The sequence below is a fragment of the Gracilinanus agilis genome, chromosome 5, assembly GCF_016433145.1.
Source record: "Gracilinanus agilis isolate LMUSP501 chromosome 5, AgileGrace, whole genome shotgun sequence".
NCBI classification, from domain to species: domain Eukaryota; kingdom Metazoa; phylum Chordata; class Mammalia; order Didelphimorphia; family Didelphidae; genus Gracilinanus; species Gracilinanus agilis.
This window is the reverse complement of record NC_058134.1, coordinates 64,089,119-64,111,134: the sequence shown is the minus strand read 5'-3', so window position 1 is coordinate 64,111,134 and position 22,016 is coordinate 64,089,119. Positions and strand designations below refer to the sequence as shown.

General features: G+C 38.3%; 1 protein-coding gene across 1 annotated transcript; it reads left to right on the top strand.

Moving 5' to 3' along the window:
• Window positions 1-4,423: 4,423 nt before the first annotated feature.
• On the top strand, window positions 4,424-18,176 carry LOC123249817 (uncharacterized protein C17orf98-like). Its single transcript, XM_044678929.1, has 3 exons — window positions 4,424-4,678; window positions 7,805-7,919; window positions 18,019-18,176. The coding sequence occupies exons 1-3, from the start codon at window positions 4,424-4,426 to the stop codon at window positions 18,174-18,176; spliced, it is 528 nt and encodes a 175-aa protein (XP_044534864.1).
• Window positions 18,177-22,016: the final 3,840 nt, after the last annotated feature.

Below are 22,016 nucleotides of genomic sequence, written 5' to 3'. Positions count from 1 at the left end.
TGGTAAAGTCCCCAAACTCCTCCAAACAGCTACATAAAATGCTCCATATTGAATTCTGATGGGGAAATTCAAAATTCACAGTGAATTAGACGACCTGAGAGGGTCATGGGGATAGGTTCTGGCCAGATTGGGAGAGGGGGGGAGGGATTCCAGCACCCAGGGAGGGGCTATGAATCTATAGGGGGCACTGAGTACAAGGCTACAAGAAGAAGTACCAGCTAGCAGCTTTGATACTTACTTCCTAGTTCCAGGACAATGATCTAAGGCAGAATGAGCAGGGGTACTGTATTTAGGTGGTTTTCCAGGGTAGGGAATGGTTGAGTAGTTGCTGGTCCTAGGTCGTATATTAAGCAAAAAGCAAATTCAGAAGCAGCTGCTGCCATGTAGCTCATATCCCAGGAACAGAGATGGAGTCTCAATTCTAGCTTCTACCCCAATCTGAAGCCTCCACTCTCCTTAATGAGTTTTGCATGCTTTAGGATTCTTTCCATTTGCCTCTTCTCCTGCATCTTCTCATAGGCTATCTGAGCTGGGTTCTTATGTCCAGCCCCCTCCGCTTCTTCTCCTCATTCTTTTTATTCCTTAAGATCTGGTTCAGGATCTTTCTCTTGTCCTTGTCCTTCCTTTTCTTCTTCTTTGTTGTGCCCAATTTGAGACCCCTTTGAACTTCAGGGAGATCCTCTGTACTTGATTGTACTAGATGCCACCAACTTCCTCTCCACAGCTAGCAAGTGCCTGAGGTTAAATGATGCCTTCTCTAATGGAGATGGGGAAAGAGAGAGTCAACTGGATATATAAATGTAACAAAAAAAATAAATTCTTTTAAAAAGAGATAGATTGATAGGGGCTGCTAGGTGGCTCCGTAAATAGAGAGCTAGGGCTGGAGACAGGAGGTCCTAGGTTCTAATTTGACCTCAGGTACTAATTATCTGTGGAGACCCTGGTCAAGTCACTTAACCCTAATTGCCTAGCCCTTACCATTCTTCTGCCTTGGAACTGACACTTAGTATTTATTCTAAGGCAGAAGGTAATGGTTAAAAAAAAATTTTTTTAAGAGAGATTGAAGGCAATCAGATTGTTATTGGCTTTAATTTGGAAATATTAAATCATTATCTCTGTGGAGACTGGTAGCAGATTATCATATTCTGGCTACCATGAAAAGTTAGGATTAAAGACGGAGAGCTATGGAAGGGACTTAGGAGTCCTTCTATTCCAACATCTTCATTTTATAGCTGAATGAACTGACATCAAGGAAGATTAGGTATTTTTTTTATAAACAAAAAACATGTATTTTCCTTTCTACCTTCCCTCTCATTAGAAACCAAAACCAAAACAGAACAACAAAAACACAAACTCTCCTAACAAATATATAGTGTTGGAACAAAACAACCAAATTTTCCCATTGAACATGTCGCAAAACCACATGTCTCATTCTGGTTACATCTTGACCTCTTCTTGTAGTATAGATCCTTTGGAAGTATGGTCAGTGCATTGATCAGGATCTCTAAGTCTTCCTAAGCTATCTGTCTTTACAACGTTGTTGTTGTGCTTGTATTTTCATTGTTTTCCTGGTTCTGCTCACTCCACTCTGAATCTGTTCAAAAGTCAGAAACAGAATATACAGCTTCTTCAACACTGAACAAGTTCATATGTGGATATTGATATTTTTGGATAATGGTGAATATTTTGGTATTGATGAAATTTTCCTTTTTTCAAGTGGCTAGATCAAAGTTTGAAAATGGTTCCAGTATGCCCAAGTTCACTAGAAGGAAAGGAAGAAATGGATTTAAATGGATTCTAGTTAAAATTTGAAATGAAAAGAGTTCTTGGCACCCATTAAGATTATTTCTGGGTCCATCTTGTATGCTGAGTGCCTGCTCTGTAGAGCCTGGCAGGATTCCTTTAACGGTCCAATTAGAGCATCATCACCCATGCAGGCTGGAAGAGAATAGCTAGGCCCCCAGCATGCATGGAGGCTAGCTAACAAATAATATGAACAGCAAAAAGATGGAAGGGGTCAAAAAGGGCTAAATGCTGTCAAGCTACTCACATCCTTGAAAAATGCCCAGCTTCCCTTCCCTCTTACTAATCTCTGACAGACAATTAGAGCTTTTGATTTATTAGCAACCTCAGACACAGACCAAGTCCCTAAAGAAAAATGAAGACTTCAGCTGCCTCTATAGCAAAGGCTACCATTTCCTAAGTAGGAAGTGAGAAATGCAGCTGACAATTTCTGAAGTCCTTGGCAATCAAGCAACACACATTTATTAAGCATCTACCATGTTCTAGGGACTGTGCTGGGCCCTGGGGATATGAAGACAAAAAATGAACTGGACTGTTTTCTTAAGGAGTCCTCAGGTAATATTTATTCCAGGGCAAAGACCAAACTGCTCCTGAAAACCAGTATCTATCTGCTGTAAAAACTGTGTATATCGCCATGTCATAATTGGGCTTCAAGTAATGATCAAGCTAAAAAATATCCATTGTTTTGTCTTTGGGCTTGTGTGAGAACTGGTCAACTGGAAAAATAATTAATTCTTCCATTTGCATACAGAATGCTCTATTATCCCCATGGAAGATCGCAGGTCTAGAATTGGAAGGGACCTCAGAAGCTATCTAGTATGACTTCTCATTTTACCTAATGAGAGGCTTATAGAAGCTAAGTAAGTGACTTATCCAAGGTCATATGGATGGTAAGTGTAGGTGATCAGATTTTAATCTAAGCCAGGTTTTTTCCCCTCCAGTTAATAGTCTCTCCTTAAAGGAAACCCCAATAATTGTCTCCATTTTGTGGATGAGGAAACTGAAGCTCAGAGAGAGTTAAGAGACTTACACAGTTTGTAAATGTTGGAAATGTGATTTGAACTCAGGTCCTCTGAAAGCCAGAGTCAAAAGTCAGTCAATAAACATTTGATAAGCATTGACAATGACAAGACTAATTATGTTGAGCATTGGAGTTTTAAAGAAAGGCAATGGAACATGCCAAAAATGCTCCCAGTCTTCAAAGATCTCCCATTCAAATGGAGGAGACAACATGCCAACAACTTTGTACATAGAAGATAAATGGAAGAGTAGCCCATGCTTTTGTCACTGAACCAGTCTTTCTAAAACCCTATGCTAATTAGAAGTCTTCATTTATAGATACAGAAACTGGGGCTCCCACAGGTTAACAGAGTGGCCCAGGATCACCTGGCTTGTAAATGGCTGAGGTAGAATGCAATTTAATGTTTTCCTGATTCCTAGTCTGGCATTTTCTCTCATGTTTGGACATTACATCTCCTGATCCCTTCTAGCCCTGAGGCTTTAGGTTGCTCTGGATTTCTGGTATTCACCAGGAAGTTCTACAGAAGCATGGAGTCAGGGAATTAGAGATTTGGAAGGGTCCTCTCCTCCTGACGGTTGTCTCTCCAGATCTAATACTCTTTCCACCATGATCCATGGATGGAGGGGAAACCTCTGCTGGTAAGGTCTAGCTTCCACCTCCCCCCACTCAGGGACCACTTGACAGCCTGTTCTAGTGACCAAAGCTGAGCTGAGCATTAATACAAAGGCTTTTGAAAGCTAAGAAAGGAAAAGAGAATTTAACTCACTGAGGAAGTATCATTGAATGAGTGCACCTGAAAGATCAGCCGGTTTCCGTGGAAGGTAGCTAGGTTTTACCGTTAGAGAGAAAATAGAAAAACCCTGCTGCTCCAACCAGCTACTAATACTTTGGACTCCACAGTCTTTTTTTTTTTTTTTGCTAGAGACACAAAGTGCTATTTAATTAACTCTTTGAATAAGCCAGTGAGGAAGACTTGAAAGTAGGGGTTATCTGAATTTCATAGAAACAACAGAACTTCATGAAGTGACTTTCCCAAGATCACTCTTGGTTTGGAGTTGAGGGGCTCAGAAAATCCCCTGCCAGTCTGTCCAGAAAGGGAATATCTGGTCCAGTACAAGGGGAAAAAAATCTACTCCTCTTCTCTGAAAGTCTCCTCATAGAATGGTACTGGAGAGCAGATTCTTTGATCAGATCAGACTTCCTTGTACCTTTTTTTTTTCAGGTTGCCCCCACCTTTTCTCAAGTCCCTGGTGACATCAGATAGGAGTATTATTGGCTCAGCTTTGAAGTCACATGAGGTCCCTTTTGTTGGGAACACAAGGGCAAGAGGAGTCACTGAGGGATTTCCATTATACTATCTATCATACTCACTGCTGGGCTCTGATAAACCTTTTTCATGGATAGAGAGCACAAGTAGCATTGGGCTCTGGTGAACATTCTTGTTAGTTTACCAACAATGCTTTTTGTTGTCACCCATGCAGACTGGCCAGCACAACAGGGAGGCAGTGACACAGTTATCCTGGATAGGTCTTGGTCTCAACTTTCTGATTTCTAATTCTATTCCCCACTTCCTCCAGATCAGTTCCATAGAAAGCAGTGATGATGCCTAAGAAACAGAGGTGGGGTAGTCTGTCAAAAATGTTTGTACCACCAGGTTCAGCCCCTAATTTGTGGTATAGGGAAAAAGGGTTCATTCTGGATTGTATTGCAGTGGACAGCCTATCAAAAGGGTCCCCAAATTTCTTGTCAAACCTGAAGAGTGTCATTCCCCCTTACAATGCTCAGAAGGACCCCCACTTGGTTGCCTATTTTGCAACCAAGGCTTCACCTCGATTTCCTCAGGAAAGAGATCCAGTAAGTTCTTTATGCTTTCTTTTATTCAAGGAATAAGCAAAAAATTGAGTGTGTGTGCTGTGTGTGTGTGTGTGTGTGTGTGTGTGTGTGTGTGTTTCTATGTATGTATTGTAGACCAGCATGGCTTGGGTATATTAAGATAATAAATTATTCTAGATTGGATGTATACACATAAGAGTAGGAAGGCATCTTACTCTTCTAAGAGCTTACATTTGAAAGTGATTAGAATTGTTTGATTTTGTTTGAAAAGGGTATATAGAAATGAGTATAACTGGGATTTTTAAAAAATTGGATCTGTGATTTCCCCAGGACAGCTTCTGATGGGTATCTTTTTTGTAATTTAAAGCTCTTAGATGAATCTGACCTCACATATTTCCTAGCTGTGTGATCCTGGGCAAGTCACTTAACCCCACGTTGACTAGCCCTTACCACTTTTTTGCCTTGGAACCAATAAACAGTATTGATTCTGAGCTAGAATATAACATTAAAAAAATACTCTTAGATGCCTAGGGCATTGAGAAGTTCAAATGATTTGGTCAGGGTTGCCCAGCCACAGAGAGTGAAACTTGAATAAGATCTGCTTTGTGATCTAATATCAACTTTCTGGACCCTTTGGGTACTTCTCAGAAATATCCAATGAAACATGTGCCCTTGGGAAAGTCATTTCCCTGCAACATCTACAAAATGAAGGAGCTTGACCAGCTGGGAATTCCTTGAGGCTCAAGTTTCACAGGAACACAGAAGTAGAGCTGAGAGGGATCACAGAGGTCATCTAGCCCACTCCAACATGAAGTGAGCCCCTGAGTATGTGATTTGGGATTTTGCCTTTAAAAGATTGCTCTATAGTAAAAATGAATAATATGGAAATAGGTATCAAGTGAAAACATTTGTAGAACCCAGTGGACTTGCTTGTTGGCTCTGGGAGAGGGCAAGGAAAAAGGGAGGGAAAGAAAATGAATCATGTAAACACAGTAAATTTTTATTTATCTTTGGCAATAATCTAATGTGTTTTATTTTTTTATTTTTAAATTTTATTTAGAGTATTTTTCCATGGTAACATGATTCATGATCCTGTTCCCCACTCCCTCCCCTTTCCCCCTTCCAAAGCTGACAAGCAGTTCCACTGGGTTTTACATGTATCATTCAAAACCTAATTCCATGTTATTCATATTTGCAGTAGAGCGATTCTTTAACATCAAAACCCTAATCACATCCCTATCGCACTACATCGTCAATCATATATTTTTTTAATGCATTTCTGCTCCCACAGTTCTTTCTCTGGATGTGAAGAGCATTCTTTCTCCTAAGTTCCTCTGGATTGTCCTGGGTCATTGCATTGCTGCTAGTAGAGAAGTCCATTATATTTGATTGTACCACATTGTTCTCCTGGTTCTGCTCCTTTCACTCTGCATCAATTTCTGGAGCTCTTTCCAGTTCACATGGAATTCCTCCAGTTCATTATTCCTTTGAGCACAATAATATTCCATCACTAACATATATCACAATGCATTCAGCCATTTCTCAATAGATGGACACCCCCTCATTTTCCAATTTTTTGTCACCACAAAGAAAATGTCTATGCATATTTTTGTACAAGTTTTTTTCAAGGAAAAAATTTAAAAATATTTTTTTTAAAAAGTGAGTCCCTGAGGTATAGAGAGGTTAAGTCCATTTTGCTCAAAATGCTTACATAAGATGGTGTCAGAGGCAAGATCCCAACCTGGGTCCTCTTAGCTTAAATCAAGTTTTCTTCTTTGGAAAATGGAGTAAATATCAATTCTATCTCTGATACTTAGACTCTTGGGCAAATCACTTAAACTCTCCTAGACCTCAGTTTCTTCATCTATTAATTGAGGGTTATTGGACTGGATGACCTTTAGGTTTCCCTCTAGCTTCAGGTTATGATTCATATGATCCTACAACACAGGAAACGTCGTTATCTAATAGCATGTGCCTAGGTTCTTGGTGGTAGGGGTATTTGTGGGGAGAAATACAAAGTTTATTCCCAGATAAAGTACCAACATAGCCATAAACATAGTAATACATAATAGGTTCAAAAATAGAATGGGGGGATCAGAGGGGAAAATTAATTATCAAGGGGTGCAGGGACATGAATCAGAGAAAGTTTCCTGGAGAAGGTTCATTTGAGTTGGACTTTAAACAATGGAAAGGAATTAATAAGATCAGAGAGCATAATATATTCAGAGCCAAGAAGAGGTCACCTTCAATGACCAGTCCAAGTCCCCCTACATAATCAAGGAAAAAGGCCCAGAGTGGGTTGTCCAAGGTTCTACAGGGACTAATTTTTTCCAATCTAGAATACAAACTCACCTCTCCATAAGTGAAGAATGGGGAAAAGGGCAGAGAGGTAGGAAAGGAGGATAATTTTTTTTGGAGGGGAAGGTGGCAGATTTGTACAGTAGGGCTAAACTATATTGCATAAATATAAGAGATAATCTAGGTGATGCAATAGATAGAGCATGGGACCTGGAGTCAAGAAGACCTGAGTTCAGATTTGGCCTCAGATACTTACTAGCTGTGTGACCTTGGTCAAGTCATTTAATTCTCTATGCCTCAGTTTCCTCTCTGTAAAATGAACTGAAGAAGGACATACAGACCACTTCAGTATCTTTGTCAAGAAAACCTCTAATGGGATCATGAAGAATGGAACATGACTAAGCAACTTGCCTGTCAGGCAGAGGAAGTAGTCAAATGCAATATTGCTATTCCTGTATAGCATGCTCTGTTGTGTCAGCATTTTGATTGGTGGATGTGGGGGTGCTTCATGAAAATTTGCAAAAACAAAAGCAAAATGCAGAGGGAATTAATTTCTGTAAAAGCATCAGAACAAAGTGGCAATGTGGAAGAGAAAATACTTACAGTGAAGACTGAGCATGGAGAGGAGATCAAGGAGGGACGCAGAACTAAAACTGGGAGAAGCCATTCCCATTATTGATATTAGACGTTCTCTGCGCCAGCCAAGTCTATTCTTTGGAAAGACCCCACTGATCTTAAGTTACTTACAGCCAAACTGGAGGCCTAAGAGTCATGACTCTGTTGAGTATTTTTATGGGTTTGCTTTTCCCTATTCTCTCTGGTTCTTGTATTCCTACTTTATCTTTGCAGTGGAAAGGAACTTTACCTGGTGTGCAGGAGGAGGAACAGGAAGAGGAAGAGGAGAAGAAAGATAAAATGGGAACTATGGCCCAATACTTGGTGAGGAGAAACAGAGCAGGGGCAGGTAAGAGGAAAATTATCATTTCTCAAGGTTACTCCTTCCAAGGCAAGGATCAACTCTGAATCTGGTCCTGTGTGTATTTGTTATATTTTTGGGGTTGAGATCAAGGTATGTTTAAAGTCACAGCAGACAATTAGTCTGAAATTTTCAGGATATACTATATCCCTAATTTTTTGAGATGGAATTTGTAGGGAAGCAGACCACCACATTTTTCTAAAAAATATCCTTCCCTTCTATTGTATTTCTTGTCTTCTCAATGAATATGGGATGGGCAGAGGGAAAGAGAGAATTTGGAATTGAAAATTATAAAAACTAAAATAAATCAAGAAAAAATTTTCTCATACCTGTTCAGTGATGGGGAAGAGGTGGGAGGGAGAGAGAGAGAGAAGGACAGAGAGAGAGAGAGAAAGAGAGAGGGAGGAGTAGAGGAGAAAGAAAAAGAGACAGAAAAAAGAGAAGAGGAAGAGAGACAGGGAAGGAAGGAAGGAGAGAGTAAAAAGATGAAAGAGAGGAAGGAGAAAGAAAGGAAAAATAAAGCAGAAATGTATGAGAGACAGGAGAAGAAAGGAGAAGAGATGAAAATGAGGGGAGAGATGAGAGAAAGAATAGAGATTTTAAAAGATTAGAGAAAGAAGAAACAAGAGCAATGTGAAAAAAGAGAGAAAGAAGGTGGGGAAAGATGATAAATGAGAGGAAAATCTTAGGAAGATAAGAAAAAAAGAAAAAAGGAAGAGACATTAAAATGAAATGAAATTGGAGAGTAGAAGAGAAGGAATCTTTATGTGACTTGTATTTTAATATTTTTCTTTTTGTTTCTATCTATATGGAATGTCAGAAATATCAGAAAAAAGCCTACTGTGCAATTCTCTTTCTGTGCCTATGTGCTGCACTCCATCTTTGGGTTGTAACTGTGTCTTGCACTAATGTATGCTGTGCTACATCTGGTTCCTTGGTCCTGTTTTTTTAGTTTCAGTGCACTGAGCTATGGTGTTCTTTTCCATCATGTGATGTTGCTTTGGAAAAAGCACTGGATTTGGAGGCAGGAGAAGCTTCCACCTTTTCATAAGCCATATATATCATCAGGAAACTGTGTTTCCTTCCTCCACCCCCACCCCACTCTCTCCAGCCTCTATTTCCTCATCTTGTCAAAAAAAGGGTAACAATGCTGGTAGTGTATGAGGTAACACCTGTAAAGGGCTATGGAAACCATGAAGTACTATATACAAATGTTAGCTCTTGTTTTTATAATTCCATGAATGCTGGGCTCTTCTTCATTGAATGCTTAAAGTATTGATTTCTTCTGTTTGCCCAGCTGAAGACCCCTTGCCTTTATGTCCCCCCTTTGTTGCCAACCAAACTATCCAAAAGGCAGCTGAATCTTAGGTCCACTGCCCCGAAAATTCTAATTCCCCAGGCCTGCACATATGAATTCTGGTGCTGCTTATACTCCATCAAGGTCAAAGAATTTTCCATGGAGTCAAGGCCATGATTTTTAACATCATCATCTAGACCAGTGGTTCCCAAACTCTTTTGGCCTACTGCCCCCTTTCCAGAAAAAATATTACTTAGCCCCCTGGAAATTAATTTTTTAAAATTTTAATAGCAATTAATAAATGCACCCATGGCCACCACTATCCCTCCTGGATCGCTGCAGCACCCACCAGGGGGCAGTGGTGCCCACTTTGGGAATCACTGATCTAGACCCTTTAGGAATAATTTTATTTTGATGTCAACTCAAATTTGTTTGATGATTTGACTAGATACAAACAAGTTCCTGATGATTTCCATACTAGAAACTAGTGGTTTTCTGTCTCTTAAGCTCAATTTGATTTCACATTTCATGAAATTGGAAAGAAGTCTGGCTATGATGTCAGAAAATCTAGTTTTAAATCCTACTCTCGACACTTAAACTACTTGGATGACTTGGATCATCTAACCTTCTTGGACCTCAGTTTCCTCATCTATAAAATGAAAGTTCTGGGGTTACATCATGTCTGAAGTCTCTTCCATCTAAGGATCTAGGATCTTCTGAGCTTCCATTTGATTCAGAGGTCTAGAGGTCTTCCTAAGGGGTTTAGGGGGTTTAGTTCGTACTTTTGCTTGTAAGCCTCATCTAATGTACTTCCCAATGTTATTCCATCAGGGAAGTCAATATATAAATAAATAGGTATATATACATATAGAGAGTAGATGGGAGATAATCTGAGAGCAAGTGACAGGAGCTGCTGGGATGATGACAAAGACCCCTTGCAGGTCAACTTATTGTTGTGGTTGTGGTTGCTGCCTCCTCCATTGTTATTTTTATTGTTCTTGATCATTTGTTTCAGTCGTGTCCAATTCTTCATGACCTCATTGAGGGTTATCTTTGCAGAGATTCTGGAATGCTTTGCCATTTCCTTCTTCCAGCTCACTTTACAGATAAGGAAACCAAGGCAAACAGGGTTAAGTGACTTGCCCAGCATCATTCATCTAGTAAGTGTCTGAAGTCAGATTTGAACTCAGGAGAATGAGTCTTCCTGACTCTAGCCCCCAAAATCCACTGCAGCACCTAGTTGCTGTTATTACTTGTGGACAACTTAACGATTATTCATCTGGGCTATAATTTGTCTCCCCAGAACTCCCTTCTAGGAGAAAATATTCATTGCACATAGGCATGAGATTTCTAAATTCTCTACCTTTGGCCTCTTATTTCTTAAGCCTGAGTCATATTTTAAATATATAGTTTTTACCATCCTTCTCTGTGCCTTTACAAAGAAGTCACTGAGTATCAAAGTAGATGTTGATTTGATTTAAAGGATCTTATCCTTTACCTTCCATCTTAGAATTAATGCAGTGTATTGGTTCCAAGGCAAAAGAGAGGTAAAAAGGGTAAGCAAATGGAAGTTAAGTGACTTGCCCAGGGTAACACAGCTAGGAAATGTCTGAGGTCAAAATTTAAACCCAGGATCTCCCATCTCTAGGTCTAGTTTTCTACCTACTGAGCCACCTCACTGCCGCCTAGAATTCAACATAGGATCTTTCTGCCTCTGCTCTCCTCTATAGTAGAAGCTGATAAATCTGTGACAGTGTTCTTGCTGGTCTCTTTCTTTTATTACTTATGTTTATCATGAGCATTGCAAGAAGTGATGTGCAGCATCCCCATGAAATGATGCATCTTACATTTTTGCTATTGTTTCATGAGGGAGAAGAAGATAGAATGCTGGGCTTGGGGTCAATTTCTGCCTCAAATACTTGCTACCTGTATGTGACCCTGGGCAAGTCCATATAACCTTTCTCAGTTTCCTTATCTGTAAAATGGGGATAATAGTAGCACCTAGTTTTAAAGGGTGATGGTGAAGATCAAATGAAATACTACTACTATATATAAAGCACTTTGCCAACCTTCACATGCTATATAAATGCCAACTATCACTATTAATGGAACCAATTCTTTCCATGATACCACATTAGCTGATTGATTGATCAATTGATTTAAAGAATCTATAGTTAAACTAATATTTATAGATGAGCTTAAAGGTATGGAATTCTTAATACTCTCTGCTCCCCTTTCTGTCTACCATCTTCTTTTCTACCAAAATCATTGTGTAAGTGGAAAGGAAAGTGGGGGACTTAGGGCCTTTTTTTGACATCCTGGTAATGATCTCCCAGTAAAACTAGTTAGCCAATGTGCTCCTGACTTCATCCATTTCTAGGATCACCCTTAAACCTCTTCTACATAGCAGGCCTTTCTCCAAGGACTACTAGTATAGAAGTCCAGAATATCACCACACCAAAGTGAGGTATTAGATCAAGGGACTGTGGATGGATGTGAAAGCTAATAGGAACTCACTGGGGTGGCACATGTGACTGACAAATCAATCCTGCCAACTGTGTTTGTGAAGCAGAAATGTAGGAAAATGGATTATTTTAATTGCTAATTGTCCTTAAGACCCCTAACGGGGAATTTAAAAAATTGTGGTGCAAATTTCCTTGTCTACAGACGAAGCAAAGGAATTAAAGTTTATTCAGAAACTGACATGCAGCTGATTGGAACACAAGGAAGAGTAATCAGGGTCGTTTTATTTATTTTTTTCATCTGGCTTTTAACATTCACATAGAAAATTATTTCAAGGGCCAAATGCTAGGAAGAAATAAGTCCGTAAACAGATTTCCTAATCAGTCATATGTACCGATTACTTAGAAATATTCTCTCCGCCCTCCCTTCTATTATCCCTCCCATCAGTGCCTAATCAGTATCCAAATATAACTTTAATTATTCTTTTGTTTATGACACTAAATGATGTAGTGAATGGAGGGGAGCAATTAACATTAGCACCATGCTATTATGAATGACATAGAACCTTCTTTCTGTGGTTCTTAGATCATTGGATCATAACACCAAGAATTGGAAGGGGGCCTCAAGGTCTATTTTGCAACCTTGTCGTTTTATTTTATTTTACTTTATTTATTTGTTTTAGACCCTTCCCTTCTAGCTTAGAAACAATACACATTTTTGGTTCCAAGACAAATTGTGGTAAGTGGTAGGCAATTGTGGTTAAGTGACTTGTCCAGGGGTCACTCACCTAGGAAATGTCTGAGGCCAGATTGAACCCAGGAGCAGGAGCTCTATCCATGGAGCCACCTTGCTGCCCCAACGCTGTCAATTTAAAGATGAGGAAACTAAAGCTCTTATTTGCTCGAGGTCACACAAGTAGTAAGTTAAACAATAAAGTAAGTTAGATTTGAACCCAGGTCTTCTGGCTCCAGAGACAATTCACTTTCCACTCCACCAGGCTGTTTACTTTCCATATCCAATCCATCCTCATAATATAATCTGCATTGAGAATAGCTAAATAGCAGCACAGATTGGTATAAATGTTATACAAAGGGCTTTCTAAGGCACTAGCTCATTTGACCCTCACGACCATCCTGTGAAGTGGATACTATTTTTACTACCACCATTTTACAGATTATAGATGAGGAAACTGAGGTCCAGAAGACAGGTCAAGTGGTTAGCCTGGGGTGTTAGCTCTAGGAGTACCTATTAGGGGCCAGAGACAATATTTGAACCCAGAATTGCCTCCCCTCCCACTCAATTCTAGGACTAGTATTCTTTGTTGTTGTTGTTGTTGTTGTTGTTGTTGTTGTATTGTGTTTTTATTTATTTTTCTAAATATTTCTCAATTACATTTTAATCTGGTTCAGACTACTTGCTTCCAACCTTAGAATTTGACAGCTTAGAACAGTTTCTTTTGAGTTGAAAATCTAATTGCAAGGATTTGCAAAGTGCTGGGAAATGAGAGAGTCAATGTAGCCAGTAAAGGCAACTTCTTTGAAGACATCAGTTCTTAACCATGGACCCTGTTGACAGTGTGATGAAGTCTAAGAACTCCTAAAAGAACATTTAACATTTTTAAATTTAATTTAATTTAAAAAAATCAATTACATGTAATAACAAATTTCCCCTGGCAAGCAATTAGAACTGGGTTAAATATGTATTATCATACAAAACATTTCCATATTGTCCAATTATATTGAAATAAAATTATAAAAATATTTTTTTAAATTTTAAACATTTATTAATATTCATTTTTAACATGGTTACATGATTCATGCTACTTTCCCCTTCACCCCCCGCATTCCTCCCACCCTTGGCCGACACACATTTCCACTGGTTTTATCATGTGTCCGTGATCAAGACCTATTTCCAAATTGTTGGTAGTTGCATTGGTGTGGTAGTTTCGAGTCCACATCCTCAATCATGTCCACCCCAACCCATGCGTTCCAGCAGTTGTTTTTCTTATATGTTTCCTCTCCTGCAGTAGGACTAGTATTCTTTTTACTACTCCATTAAATGGAGAAAGTAAAACTGACATTCAAATATCCATGCGCAAGAATGCCATCTCCATCAGGACTCCTCTCTGAGGTCTTGTAACTCAGCTCGAGGGAGACATGATTGCTCTTCTTTGTTCTAAAACCTGGGTAGGGAAGTGACATTAGGGAATTCAGGAAGGAGTAAAATGTCTACCTGGGAGCCAAACACTGATGGATTAAAGAGAATGATCTGTCCTTTCATCAAAATGCTTCCTCTTAGAAGCCCACGGGAAAGCAAAATATGGCAAAATATGACAGCAGAAACTTTATGCCATCCTAGGGTGTGTTAACTGCTGCTGACTTTCAAGCTTGTGGTTGACTGTTCCTTTTCTAAGCCTCTGGGGGAGAGCAGCTTGGAAATGAGCTTACCATCTTTTCCTGCCCTCTTCTCAACCTGGACCTTTACCAGACACCTCCATTTTTGTTAATGATATTTCCATGAACTTTGCCTATATTCTCCGTCATCTTTCACCTCCAAATCATCATCAAATAGGATTGTTTTTCTCGACTACTTTTTTCTTTTTTTTTTTATCATTTATTATTATAGTGAATGAATCCAGATTTAATGAATCTGGAACTATTACATACAGCTTTTAAAATATACATATACATAAGTTTATATGTATTTATGTATTTGAAACGGCAGTGCTGAAACCACCCAGATTCTCATGTCTGTCCCCTTCTGACTTTTTTTTACTCTTGTGTTTATTTAAAAAATAATTTATTGATATCTTTTGTTTTTCTCTCACCTACCTTTCCCCCTGTATCTTTTCCTCTCCTCCCCTCAAATATCTATCTTTTAAAATTTTAATTACTTAATTAATTTAGGGTATTTTTCCATGGTTACAAGATTCATGTTCTTTCCTTTCTCTCCCTCCACACCCCCCCTCTCTAGCTGACGCACAATTCCACTGGGTTTTACATGTGTCATTGATCAGGACCTATTTCCATATTATTGATCAAATATCAATCTTTTATAACAAAGAATAAAAAAAGAAAATAATTCAGTGAATCTAATCAATTAAAAAGTCTCACATTATATTCAGTGTTCCATACCTATAGGATCCCCAGCTTTCTAAAGAAGTGTGTGGAGGTTGTTTTCTCATAGCTTTTCTTTAAGGCTAGACATGGTCAACATAATTTTTTTAACCCTTACCTTTTCTTTTAGAATTGATACTAAATATTAATTCCAGAAGAGAGGTAAGAGCTAGGCAATTGAGGTGATTTGTCCAGGGTCATACATCTAGAAAGTGTCTGAGGTCAGCTTTGAACCCAGGTCCTACCAACTCCATGCCAAGCACTCAGTTCACTGAGTCACTTAGCTGCCCCTTAGTCAATATGATTTCACAACATTCAGTTTTGATTATTTGGTTATTGTTGCTTTTTTCAATTACATTGTTATTGTCATTTCAAACATTAGTTTTCTGACTCTCATTACTTTCACTTTGCATCAGTTCATAATCATTCTTTCCATGCTTCTCTATATCCATAATATTAATGATTTCTTACAAAATAATATTCCTTTATACTCATGTACCATAATTTGTTTTGCAATTCCTCAATAACTGGACATCCTATTTCCAATTCTTTACTACCATGAAAAGTACTTCTATAAATATTTTGGTGTGTAGCATGCCTTTTTTTTTTTTTTTGGTTTTTTACTTTCTTGGGGAAGGATATACCTAGCATAGGATGTGAATATTCCAGTCACTTAATTTGAAAATTTTCAAATCCTTTGCCAGAATAATTAACAATTCACTGTTCTATCGTTAATGCTTTAGTTTGCCAAACTTTCCACAGCCCTGCTGCCACTAATTATACTATTTATATGTCATATTTGCCATTTTGATGGCTGAAAGGTGAAGAGTTGTTTCATTTGCATTTCTCTTATCATTAGAATCTGAAGCATTCATATGACTGTTAGTAGTTTGCAGTTCTTTTAAGAACTGTTTGTTTATATCAGCTGTTGTTTATTCTATTAAGGAATGACTTTTTGTCATATATATTTCTCTCTGTTGCCTGTATATTTGGGATATCAGACCCTTAGAGATATTTCATATAAAACTTTTCTCCAATTGATTGCTTCCCTTTTTTTTATCTTAAGATACATTAATTTTGTTCCTTGTAGAAGTTTTTCAATTTTGTGTAAGCAGAATAAATAATCTATTTTATCTCTTAAAATCTCATCTATCCCATATTTGATTATTTTATCCCCTTCCCATAGCTGTGAAAGGCACATACATGGTTTCCTTCTCTTTTTGGTATGATTTCTAACATTCAGACAATGTATTCATTTCGAATTTGTGGTGGAATATGGTGTGAGATGTTGCTCTAAGCCTGATTTCTGCTAGACTGAATTCTAGTTTTACTGGAAGTTCTCATATAGAGAATTCTTTTTAAGGTAGAGTTAAGCTTTGGGGTTAAATAAACATTGGGTTTTTGAGTTATCTTATTTCTGATCCTTCCTTGTCTAGTCTGGTTTATTAATCTACTCTTCGATTTTGAAATGGCTTTGATTTGCTTTATAATACAGTTTAAATTCTGAAAATTCTATTCTTTTGATTCTGGTCTCTTTTGTGTATTTTAAAGTTTTATTTCATTCATCTTTCTTTCTTCCTTCCTTCCTCCCTCCTTCCCACCCTGCCCCCTCTCTTTGTTTCTTTCTTTCCTCGTGTTTCCCTACTCCAGTCCATTCTCCATTCAAATATCAAATTGATCTTCCTGAAGCACAAGTCCTCTCCAGGGGCTCCCTATTTGCCTCTGGTTTCAAATATAAAATCCGGTTTGGTTTTTTAAGCCCTTAATAACTTGTCTCTTTCCTTTCTTGCATCTTACTCTCCTCTTCACCCTGAAATATAGTGACACTGGTCTTTTTATGTTGTTCTTGAGTTTGCGGTCTCCTGACTTTATGCATTTTCATTTGGCTGTCTCACATTCCTGGAATTTCTCCCTCCTTGTGTGTCTCCTGGATTTTCTGATTTCTTTCAAGTCCTGGCTAAAATCTCAACTTCTACCAGAAGTCTTTCTTGATCACTATGAATGCTAGTAGTACTTTCTGTTGATTATCTCCAACTCATCCTGTATATATGTTGTTTGTACATAGTTATTTGCATGTGGTCTCTCCCATTAGACTAGATCAGGGGCTGTTTTGCACCCTTCTTTGTATCCTCAGTGCTTAGGAAAGTGTCTAGCAAATAGCAGGTGCTTAATGTATGCATTGTTGTTGTATTCCTCGACATCACTATAACTCATCTCTCTCCTTTCCCTTTCATAACTCTTAACCCTATAAGCTGACCTAACCCTTGTAACAAATAAGTGTAGTTAAGCAAAATTTGTCCACGCATTGGCTTTGCCTGAAAGGGCATTTAATTTCAACTCTATTCTATCACCATTTTGCCAAGAATTGGAAGTTATGATTAATCCTCAATCTACTGGAGTTCTGACTGGCCATTGTTTTGATCATAGTTTTTAAGATTTTCTAAGTTGTTTTTGTTTACAAAGTTGTAATCTGATTCCTCTTTTATCTTTTATTTTTTTGCCCTGTCAATAAATCAAAATTCTCCCTGCTTCTAACTTGAACTGTTGCAGTGGCCTCCTTTGTAATACTTACCTTTGGTCTATTCCCCTCCTTCTATTTATCTTAAGCATCAATAGGTTCTTAGCATTTTTATATATAATCTAGGAGAGTGATGGTGAACCTTTTAGAAACCAAGTGCCCAAACTGCAACCCTCACACTGCATGTGAGCCCCCTGCCTTACCCCAGACAGGGGAGGGAGGCTGGACAGAGAGGCAGGTGATGAGAGAAATGTCCTCAGGCATGTGTGGAGAGGGGGAAGGAAGCAGCCCTCTCTAGTACACTTGGCACAAGTGCCAAAGGTTCATTAACATGGATCTAGGTTTATAGATTTAGAGTTGAAAGGTATCTTTTATAGGTCATCTAATCTAACTCATTTTATAGTCAAGGAAATTAGCCTGGAAAAGTGAAAGGACTTGCCCAAAGTCACACAATAGATGGTAACAGAACCAACATTGGAACTCGGGTCCTCTGATTCCAAAACCAGTCTCTTATTATTATATGTCTTATCTACCTTACCAGGTTATCGGCTTAATGTCTTATTTATCTCTTTACTTCAGTATCCGGCAGAGTGTCTTACCCATAGGAGGTAGTAATGTTGACTAAGAATAGATGAATGAATAAATGGCCTTAAAACAGACTGAACCTAATCTTTCCCTGTGGATTGTCTCTAGGTTATTCTCTGGAAGAGACACAAGGACATGACTTTCTATATTCTTCTCTCAAACCAATCCTCGGATACAATGGTCCCGATGGATATAGAAGGAACTGCCCCAATTTACGCAAGATGCCTATTGCTATTGGTATATTAACTCATCTGCCAATTCGTTAGTCTTACAACTAGGGAGAGTGGAGTTGTTCCTTTTAAATGGATCCTGGGTCTGTTCTTGATAACTTATTCACTAAATTTTTTAGGCCACACAATAATGGTATATACAGCCATATAATGTGATATGAACCTACGTCCCCATTAAAGCAAAAATGAACACCTTTTCTGAGATGTTGGTCACCCTAAATGTAGCTCAAAGAAATTATTGTTTAGGTGGAGGAGCACAAAACCTTAAGCTGGGAAAAAGGGAAAAACACGATTTCCCATGCTAGACAATAGGAAATTGGCCAACAGCTGGGAAACATACTAGATGCTCCCTCAAATCCACCACAGATGACTCAGCATTGAATTCCCACCACTTTCTGTGTGAGGTATGTGAAGGAGAGACCTTGCGATACCACCTGAAAGTTGGGAGTCAGAATTTGGGGTACTATGAGGCTGAGGAGGAGCTTGAATGGATGCAGAGCTCAAGATAGGGGAGGGAAGGTAAGTGGAAGAGAGAAGAGAATAGAAGACAACTACCAACTGGTAACTTCCTATTTTAGCTCTCCTTATCACTTAGTTTTTATGCTGCTGAAGGAATGTGGAACATGCTATTAAAATGCAACAAAATTTTAAACTGCATAGCCTCTTAAATTCTCCAGTGTTACGTGTGTACTCTTAAAATTTTATTGCCCTGAAGCAAAGCTCAGGTTGCCTTAGTTATGGCTCTGACTCTTTGCATTATGATCATCACTGAAAATTTGGTGGAGTCAGGTTTTTGGTATTTTCTAAGCTCTCCAAACCTTATAAATATTACATATTTATTTTATTTATTACATATATTATAATACAATACTATAAAACAACTATAATTACAACATATTATTTTTCTATATTACATTTATATGTATGAAATAATATTTGGAGAGCTCAGACTATATAAGCCTTCTGTTCTAAAGTCAAAATCGGTTCCAAGTCAGAAGAGTAGTAAGGGGTAGGCAACTGGGGTTAAGTGATTTGCCCAAGGTCACACAGCTAGAAAGTGTCTGAGGCCATATTTGAACCCAGGACTTCCTGTCTTCAGGCTTGGCTCTTGATCTACTTGTCTGCCTCCTTATTTCTGAATACTAATAATAATGATATGTATGGTTAGCATGTATATAACACTTTAAGGCTTTTATATATAAGGCTGCTTTATAAATGTTATCTCATTTTAACCTCACAACAGACCTGGAAAGTGGATGTTATACTATTATCATTTTAAAGATGATGAAACTAAGGCAGACTGAGGTTAAAATGACTTGCCCAGGGTCACTGCAGACTTAATTCTTCCTAGAAAGTCTGAAGGACTTCAGCAACATGACAATTTGAAGAGCAGTAGACAATAATCTGACATAGCATATTCCTTTGGTATCTCAGTGTAGACACGGTCCCATCATGGTTAAATGTTTCTGTCTAGTCTGACTATCGCAAAAAGAAAACTTTTTGTGATTTCTGCGATTATGTTTATTTAAAAACCAAAGTCACATTTTTACATAAGTAATTTCCTGGTGTTTTTTTTAATGAGTTTGCACTTAGTTTTCTACTCTGAACTCTTCCAGCTTTAAATTTGTTTTGTAATTGGTTAATTGGCCAGCTGGCATTTATTAAGTGCTTTCCATGTATGTACTAGTATGTACTGTGTGTACATGTATGTACTAGTATGTACTGTGCTAGAAATTAGGCATATAAAAACAAAAAAAGAAATACTTCCAGTCCCTGAATAGTTTAAGTTCTATCCTATGCTATTACACCTGAAATGTAAGTCACCTTTTAAGGGACCCTAATTGGGGAGAATAGAGGTCCTGCCTAGTTCACAAAAATAACTCCAAACTCATATCTGCTAGATTGTGGATCCCCCGATCTATTACACTCAGGAAGTCACATCCTGGTTCCACTTTAACATTGTGGGTATCTGGCGAGGAGGTTCCTTGTTACATGGAACATCCACTAGGACAGACAATGACAGCTGAGATTACAGTAAAAAAGTGGTCATTTGGTGGTCAGACAAATGTAAAAGACAACTCTGGGAAGGGAATGACAACTCACATAATTCCTATATATTTCGGAAGTTTGTGTTATTCATTGCTATAAGATATTAGACCATTCATTCGTACCAAGTTGTCTGTCTGAATAATATGACCACAGAGTTTTCACCTCAAATGACAAAGCGAACAGAGGCTAAGAGCTGTTTTCTATTGTTTAGGAAACAGATCAGTTAAAAAAAGTGTGTTCCCAAAGGCAGCTAGCCAGATAGACTAGTAGGTTAAATCCTGACAAACAAACCATTTGGGGTGGGAAGAAGTAGTCTAGTAACAAATACAAAACACATTAAAAAATCTTGTTAGGTGTTATTCTATTGGTTTTCCTTTGAGAATCTTTGAATCAGAAAGTATTAAAAGTGTTCTAGAAGTATCCAGAGATCATCTAGTCTCTCCTCTCTTCCCCCTCTTTCTATATTAGAAGATGAGGCTGAGAAAGATTAAATGACTTAGTGAAAGAACCATATGTAACAAATAAAATTAATATAGAAGGATATATTTAAAACTATTAGGGTTTTAGTGTAATCCATATTGGTAATTAAAAAAACCATGTGCCTGCTAAGATTGAATTCAAACATATAACCTGGGAGACCTAAGTCACTAAATCAAATGAGGTTACTAACTAGTGAAAGAACCATATGATCTCTGAGATCTCGAGCAAAGCCCTCAATTTCCTTTAAATATCCATATCTGGACATGGAAGGGCTTGAAGTAGATGACCTGCTCTAGTTCCCTTCCAGTTGTAAATCCATGATCTGATGATAAGGATGGCTAGTAAAGTATTTCAAGTTTTGTAGTACTTGAGGAATGGGGAGATTATCAGGGTCCAAGTTATTATATGGTGACCGGTGGTTGCTCACTCCTTTCTCTCTAAGCTACCTTGCACATAAATATACTTCATAAAGCCATGAAGAGTCAATGGAAGAGGCTAAGGGCAAAACCAAAGGGTTTGCCTCTCTACTCTGTTGGATATTCCCTTTCCCACTCCTTTTGTGTGCCATTTCTCTAGATTAGGGTGTAAACTCCTTGAGGGCAGGAACTCTCTATTATCGTTATTGCCAACACTTAACACACAGTGCCTGGTACAGAGCAGGCATTTAATGTTTTTGGATTGGCTCATATCCCCCTACTAGCTGATAAAGCTCTCGTGTGAAGAAATTATATTTTAGCTCAACTCTATACCGCCCCCAATGCCCGGAGCAATTGGCTTTAATTATATTAAAAGTTAACAAAAACAACTCAACCACGGAAAGAAGTGGTGGCTGACCCAGCAGCCCTTTCTTTTATGTCATATGCTTTCTCCTAATTTGATGGTAGACTTGTTGGTCTATTGAACTGTTTTGGGGAATGCAGGAATTTGTTGTGTGCCATCATTCCTCAATATTGGAAAAGAGTTCTAAGCCCATTTAGCTTCATCGGTCTGGGTGAAAATCTCAGTCAACTTACAACACTCCAAAAAAAAAAAACAAAACTTTACGACATTCAGCCAGCTTCTCGTTTCAATGATCAATACACGTCTCAGAAATAAGTCATTTAGGGGTGGCTACGTGTCTCAGTAAATAGAGAGCCAGGCCTGGAAATGGGAGGTGCTGGGTTGAAACCCTGGGCACTTGTCTGCAAGTTGTAGGCACCGTCTGCCTAGCCCTTACCACATTTCTTGGAACTGATATTTAGCATCGATTCTAAGATGGAAGGCAAGGATTTTTTTTTGTAAAAAGAAAGAAGTAATTTGTCTTTTGATGATTAGAAAAGAATCTGAAAAAAAGGGCCTTGGAACCCA

Coding starts and splice junctions, on each gene's coding strand:
- LOC123249817 (XM_044678929.1), top strand. CDS start 4,424: ATGATGCCTAAGAAACAGAGGTGGGGTAGTCTGTCAAAAATGTTTGTA. Junction 4,679..7,804: donor TTCCTCAGGAAAGAGATCCA/GTAAGTTCTTTA, acceptor TTATCTTTGCAG/TGGAAAGGAACTTTACCTGG. Junction 7,920..18,018: donor GAGAAACAGAGCAGGGGCAG/GTAAGAGGAAAA, acceptor GATTGTCTCTAG/GTTATTCTCTGGAAGAGACA.